Genomic DNA, 7,396 nt, shown 5'->3' with positions numbered 1-7,396 from the left:
CGTTGGGGCGGGATGAAACCACGGTTCTCGAATGCCTCTCCTGGCCCCAGGGGCCCCTCCCGGGGACCTGCTCTGTGCAGAGCTGAAACATTACCCCTGTAGAGCGGTGAAAGAATCTAACACACCCCATGGGGCTCTGGCTTGGGGGCTGGCTGGCAGAGGTGGGGACCACTGTCTCTTCTGCCTAGTGTCTGTGGGCCACAGGGACCGGCTCCTGGGCAGTCTTGCATGCCAACCTGCTGGGCAGCAGGCCACTCTCAGGTGGCCCCTGTGGTGAGGCCACCCCTGCTCAGCCCCATGGATGGGAAAGGGCTGCTCGAGGTGCTTGGAAGCCAGAGGCCAGTCCTTCCAGTTGGTCACTCAACGAACGCTGCAGGGGTGCCCATGCCCAGGGCTCAAGGCTGAGATACAGCCTCCACTCAAGGGCCACAGGCAGCGTGTGCCCCATTTACCCAGTAAGGCCATGCACTCCACGGTCTCACGTCACCCACTGGCCCCCCTCTGATCTACAGAGCTTCAGGGCAACACAGGCTTCACCTCCCCACGAGGCTACATTCTCTGAGACTCATCACAGACACTGCCAGGGTCAAGAAAGCTCACTTGACCAATAAAGACAAACTGGACTAACAATAACTCACATTCTCCCTTCTTCCTTCGATGTGGGACTTCACCTCCTTGAGAGTAAACTTCATCTGTCCAACAGGAACTACTACTCCTGTGTCATGGGGCTGTAGTAAGGATTAAAGGAGTTAATCCACATAAGAATCCAGCACAGTGCCTGGTGCAGAGGAAATACAGTGGTCCCTCTCTGTACCCCGGTTCACTTATCACGGCCTCACTGTATCGCGGGATTTTAAAAGCTATTTAATTATTTATTGCGGATTTTTCGCTCTATTGCGGGATTTTGCAGCACTGTATACATATGTTGTTAGTTACATAGGTTTAAGAGTGTAGAAAAAATGTAAGGTTCCTAGTTCATGGGGCATGGGTCCGGAACGTAATACCCGCGATAAGTGAGGGAATATGTAGTTGACAAGTGTTAGTGGTAATTAGAATTATTATAGGAACATGTTTAAAAGCAGAAAGGCAAGGAGCTTCCCTGAAAATGGGCTGACAGCAGTGCTTCTAAGAGTGTGGTCTCGACCAGCAGCCTCTGCATCCCCTGGGACCCTGTTAGAGATGCAACTCCCAAGCCCCACCCAAGAGCCGCTGAATCAGAGATGAGCCAGAGGCTGTGTTCCAGTGAGCCCTCCAGGGACTGGAGGCTGGCTCATAGAAGCCCTGCCCTCGGAGGTGCTTCTGGGTCTGACCTGCTGGACCACAGCGAGGACACTCCATCTTCCCTAGACTCCTGGCTTACAAAGGCACCTGTGATGACCAGGTCCTGCCCCACCCCTACTTCTGTTTGGGAGTAAAAGCCCCAAGTCACCTCTCCAGAGGACAACTGTTGGGGACTGAGGGTGGCCTTGACAAGCCCAGGTATAAATCTATACTCCACAGTCCCCCATGTGAACCTGCACAATTGGCCTTGCTCTGAAAGTTAGAGAGACTGATGGCCTTAGGAGACTAAACTAAGCCCTGGCTGGGATCTCAGATGGTTAGAGCATCGTCCTAATGCCAAGGTTGCAGGTTCAATCCTTGGCCAGGGCATATAAAAGAATCAACCAATTAGTGCATAATTCAGTGAAACAACAAATCCATGTTTCTCTCTCCCCATTTCTCTAAAAATCAATTAATAAAAAATTTTAAAAGTTAACAAAAAAAGAGACTAATCCACGATCAGATCACCTGGTAAGAGGCGGTAAGGGCCCCTGTGCTTGGCCAGCTTTCAATGAATTAAAAAAGTTAAACTTAAGGAGTGAATATATCATGGTAAGATACCTGGAACTGATACCCTGATGCAGGATTTCCGTTAACAAAGCTGTCTGACAAGCACAGAGGATGAAGAAGGACATCGTTCCTGTAACCTGAGAAAGCGTCTGGGCAACAGCATACTCAATGCTGGCTCATCAAAAATGGGGTTATATGAGGAGAACTTTCTCTGAACTTCCACGAACTATCTGGAAGCATCAATGAACTGATGGAAAACAAAATTACCGCAAAGACATAGGTTACAGAGCCTGTTTATTGCATAACTAGCAGGCACAAATTCCAAAACAATTTTGTAACACTTAGGGGTTGTACAATAATTACAGGAATAGAATGTACAATGAAAAGGAAAAACAAGTAAAGAACAAAGGGTGACACAGATAAAACACATCTGAATAAAAGGCATTTCACTTTTCCTATGCAGCATTTCCTTTTGTAGAAACAAGGGTGACTTCCGCTGGGACAAGGAAAGGAGGACAGTGCTGTCTGGGACGCTCACAGCTGCTGGGGACAGACTCGTGCTGGCCTCGCTCTCGGTTCCGCAGCTGAGTCGCTTGAGGAGCCGGACAACAGCTCCTGGGTTGTGCATTGACGGTTCTAATGACATGAAATGCTGTATTTGATCTTTGGGCCCGATTGTTCTTTGGCAAATAAGAACTATTTGCATTCTGAGGCAGAAAATGACTTCAGTTAAAGGAGCTTAGGGGTGGAGCTGTCCCCTCTTCAACAAGTGCCAGTTTTGTAAAGTGCACCTCTGTCCTACCAGCTTTGGGAGGGGGGAGGGGGATTTGAGAATAAAGGGTAAAAAATGACATTGACAGACATTAGTGCAAGGCGATGGAACCCATGTGCAAAGAGCGGCAAACAACCGTTCAGACAAGGTGCGATTTGCCAACAGGACCAGAGAACCTCCGACACCTGACCTCAAACGAGGCCGAGGAAACGTGCGGGGCACTGAGGGAGAAGGAACCCTTGCAGCCCTCCTATCACCACGTGTCACTCCACCTGGAACTTCTCTCCGGCGCTTTGGCACGGTGGGTTAACGGCAATTCTTGGTGTTCTTGCAACTGGAAACGCGCCGTTGGTCCCCACATTGACCTTCTCTAGGGCACAGGTCCTCGAGTGTTCAGGTGAAGACCCCGCTTCACCACTGTGGATGACTCACTATTCAGAAGTCTGTCCTGCCCAGGAGGCCACAGTCACCAACTCAAGACTGCTGTTGGGCCTTTCCCGAGGACCCCACATGTGCCCAATAGGAGGGCAGACGTTTGCAAGAAAGACGAGGGACAACTTAGTATGTGCAGCATGCAGAAAAGGTTTTCAGACGGTGCTTAAACTTCAGTTAAGAGGACATCCTTCGAGAAGGCATCCTCTCAGGAGCGTGGCACTTAGGGTTGTGCAGATAAGCAAGTGGATGAGTCTTTTGGAGATGCGGACCCTTCCCCGAGCTACTCAGTGTAGTAAAGCCAGGCAAAAGCACGCACACACAGTGACTCAGTAAACCAGACACCACCACGGTGCTCCTTTCATGACAGTTTACGGTCAAGCTATAAAGGTGATTGTGAATCAAACAGTTCTGTGAAAGTACAGGCTTATTTAGCATGTATTTAGGCAACTTTGATAATTCTGACTTCTTCACGTTTGTGAATGAGCACTATGGGACAGAATATATGAATAAAATGAGGACTAAAGCAGCTGAACACGTGATAGGGTGGCCACATTATAGGTAAGGCTCAGACATTAAACCAGGTGTGACCAGGGAAGCCAGGACCTCACACTACCGTTTACAGGACCCCAGGGCAGAGGCTGTGAGCCTAGAGACCACAGCTCACCCACATGTGTGCTGTGAAAATGTTTAAATCAGGCGCCAACACTTACAAACAGTGAGATGGCACAAAAACATCCAGATTTCTGGAGTTTCTTGAGAAATAAAAGCTTTGGCAACCCGGGCCCATTTTTCCACGTGGCAGCCTGAATGAAATGGAGGAGCTGCTGTGCCCATTGGATGAGCCCTAGGCTCCCTCGCTGTCCCCACCCCGGCCCCTCACCTGGCTCACCTCATTCACCTTCATCACTACCGCCTGGCCTCTCCGGCCTAGGTCAGGGTCTGAGCCGCACCCACACAGAACAGCTGCAACAAGCAGGTACAGGAATATGAGTTAGCGTTCGGAACAAGAAAGGGCTCTTTATCAACTTAGAGAACAATCTCAGCACATTCCAGAACTTAAACCTCTCTTCTTTCATAGCTTTGGGATAGCTGGTAGTCAGCCAGAACATACTCTCTAAGGAATTCTTGAAAGCTGATGTCCAATTTTTAAGTACCAGCAAGATAATGGAAAATAAATAAACTCAGATGATTGTATACACCTTACCTTATAAGAAGTCCTTGAAGGTGACGAGCTATGTGAAGCTGGTCATGTGAGAAAGCTTTAAGTGTTTAAAGGAGTAACCGAGTTTTAAGAAAGAGGTACAACTCAGGGTCAGGGAGTAGATCATTTCCCTTCCCATGGTTTATGGCAGTGATGGAGGGATGGGGTGGCACAGAATGGATTACGGCCTGTGGGGCCGAGGCGCCCCTTTGCCGCACGTCTGCAATGAAGTCTGGTTTCCTGCGGTAAGGCGAGCAGTAGTCTACGTGGGACAACATGGCAGTGCTCCTACCTGGATTTGGCCAAATGACAGACGACGTAGAGGATGAGTGCTTATCCGACGCCACGGAGACTTCAGGATGATAGTAAAATAGAAACAGATCAAAGATCAAGATAGAGAAATTAAAGAACATCTGATAGAACAGGTAAAAGAAATGGAGCAATTCATTGTTTCCTTCCAAGAGATTACACTATTTTTAGAAAGTGGCAGAGTCCTGTCCCTACATACATGCTCGGAGATACTCCAAACTTAGAGACCCTTGTGACAGGTGGGAAAATACACTTATTGCACAATACTTGGTAGGAACAGATAACGTTTGTTTGTTTTTTAACCCAACTCTCAAGAAAGTGTTTTACTAAAACGTCTCATTTACAGTTTTAACCATAGGCAGGGAGTTTTAAGGACTGGAAAAGTTGTAACAAACTTGCAACAATGAAGCTATGCTTTTGGACGTCTATGATCATTAACTTATAGTCACAAAATAAGGCAAGTGGGTTAAATTAATAGTTGAAAATTTGTTAGAAAACATGCAAAAATAATACTGAGTTTTTTTTAAAAAGTTTTAAACTTTCATTAACCGTTTGTTTCTGATAAAAATCGGAAGAGTCCCATTGTCTAAATTTGTAACTGACTTGAAAAGCCTAGAAAACAGAAGGGCCAACACTCCGCTTGTTCAGTTGTTATTCTCTTTGGTGGTGATGGTGACCAACTGTTTGGCAGCCTTGGCAATGTCGTACGCACACTGGATGACCTGCTGCGTGACCAGCTGGACGTCTGTGGGAGGGCCAGAGTCCCCGGGGAGGGTCTTCTTGCATTCTGACTGGAGTCGGTAGGCACTGGATGTCAGCAAGCGAAGGGAAGTCCTCACCATGTCAGACTTGGGTTTCTAAACAGAAAACACAGCCGCTGGTGATGAAATGCTGGGTGGACATCCAAGAGGAGGGACAAGCATTCTTCTGAAAACAACTTCAGCTGCTCCATGGTGAACAGCGGTTTTGTCATGCACTTTTTCAGTGGGGGAGCCTCAGAACACTGCACGCTTTGCACCCCGCAGTGTGAGAGATGCTGAAGCTCTCTTAACTCAAAGGCCAAAGTGCATGCACTTTTATTTTAGTAGTATGTGCTATTGTGAGGTGGTTTTTGAAAAATATTAATCCACTTGAGTGAAATATTCCAGGTAAAATTTTATTCTATTAATGTCTGGCTTTTTTAGCACTGGGCTCAGACATTCTTGTCTTATTAAAACCAATATTTATGTAAAACAAAAATATTTCAATGCCCTACGTGACTGTTTGCAGATTTAAGACTCTTTGTGCTACAGAAAGTTTCCTGTAATATCAAGATCATAAAGAAATTTCTTGCAATTTAAACGAGTCTGAACCAAGTAAGGAGGAAGTGACTTACTTTGGGGAATAATGCTGCCATTTCTGTAACAGCCACATGTATCCTCTCTGAGCAGGGAATATAACTGCAAGAATAATGAAGATGTTATTCGAAGACAATACAATAATTCAGAGACAGAGATCACTCAGGGGCTAGTATAGGTTCCATTTATATTCCCTCCATGAAGGGACTGAGGCCGAGGCTAGCCTACTGTGGATCCCACACCAATAAAAGGCACCTTGTTTTGATCAGGGTCCCCCCATCCTTTCTTGAAAGTTCATTCAATCTTCCCTGGCCAGATAGCTCAGTTGGTTAGTGTCATCCTGATATGCCAAGGCTGCCCATTTAATTCCCAGTCAGGACACATACAAGACTCAACCAATGAATACATAAATAAGTGGAACAATAAATCTCTCCCTCAGATCAATAAAAAGTAAATAAATATTTTAAAGAAAGACAGTTCATTCAATCTAAAATTTCTCATCATTCTCTCATAATCTTAAAAAAGAAATCAGGTAACATTTATTGAAAAAATTTATACATTAAAAAAAAAACAAAAACCTTCCCAAATTGTACCCAGCACCATACTGCAATCTTTGAAGCTAGAAAAGGCTTCAGGGCAGATATTTATATTTTTGACAACTACCAAAGAGAACAATGCAACCTAAGCACTTTTTTTTAGTTTGAAATACAAGCACGGCACTTCTGAACTGCAGGAAATGGGAAGTGCAGCACATCGTTACATGGGGGCAGAGCACTAGGAACGGAGTCCATCTTGGGATCAGGTTGCCTAAGGACCGGACTTGGAAAGCTGTGCAACCTTCGCTTTAGTAATACGAGAACGGGGTTGCTGAGAAGAGGAACTAAACACCTGCAGCATGTGAGGCCTGAAAGCCTGCAATAAAGGGGGTGCCAGGGAAGGAGGAAGATGAACAGCTAGGACACTTCCGTGGAAGGAGGCTGGGAAATTATGCAGGTTCCTCCTTTTCTGAGGAGCCTCCAGCAGTCCAGCCATGAAGACTAACTCTGATCCTTCAACCAACACTGACTCTTCCTCCCCTGCCAAGTGGGAACGGCGGCAGCGGGAGAAGTCACACTATGTGAGACGGGGACAGGCGGGAAAGGGAGGGTCAGTGCGGCAGTGCCAGGAAGGCCAGGAGCGCGAGACACCAGTGCACCTTCACACGGAAGAAGGGAACAGAGAGGAGGAGGAGGAAGGGCAGGACTGTGGCCCGTGAACAACGCCTGTCTGTGCGAGGCATGAGGAGCGGCTCGTCACTGGGGGCCCTAACTTCTGCTGACCTAATAAAGACAACGAGATCGTTCTCGGGTTTTGCCCAAACTGCTGCTTTCTTTGGCTGAACTCAATGGGATGTTGTTAAACCACGTTTCACGAGTGAGTCTGGACCATCCCAGCCACACAAAACTAGGATGCCACCCAGAAAATTAACAACCTACCTTAAGTTCTCAGAGGAGAAAAGGGTGAGTTAGCACA

The 7,396-nt window shown here is 46.9% G+C and overlaps 1 protein-coding gene across 4 annotated transcripts in view; it reads right to left on the bottom strand.

Annotated features, from left to right (window-relative positions):
* Window positions 1-2,107: 2,107 nt before the first annotated feature.
* The window catches only part of GIT2 (GIT ArfGAP 2), a 42,608-nt gene continuing 37,319 nt past the window's right edge, over window positions 2,108-7,396 (bottom strand). For all 4 annotated transcript variants that reach the window (XM_090292902.1, XM_090292903.1, XM_090292906.1 and 1 more), the window contains 2 exons: window positions 5,923-5,986; window positions 2,108-5,404 (listed from right to left, as the gene is read on the bottom strand). In XM_090292902.1, coding sequence (XP_090149028.1) covers window positions 5,192-5,404; window positions 5,923-5,986 — 277 coding nt within the window. In that variant the 3' untranslated portion in view covers window positions 2,108-5,191. The remainder of the gene's footprint in view (window positions 5,405-5,922; window positions 5,987-7,396) is intronic.

This window comes from Furipterus horrens, unplaced genomic scaffold (assembly GCF_987537825.1).
Source record: "Furipterus horrens unplaced genomic scaffold, mFurHor1.1.pri manual_scaffold_11, whole genome shotgun sequence".
NCBI lineage: Eukaryota > Metazoa > Chordata > Mammalia > Chiroptera > Furipteridae > Furipterus > Furipterus horrens.
This window is presented reverse-complemented; position numbering and strand designations above follow the sequence as displayed.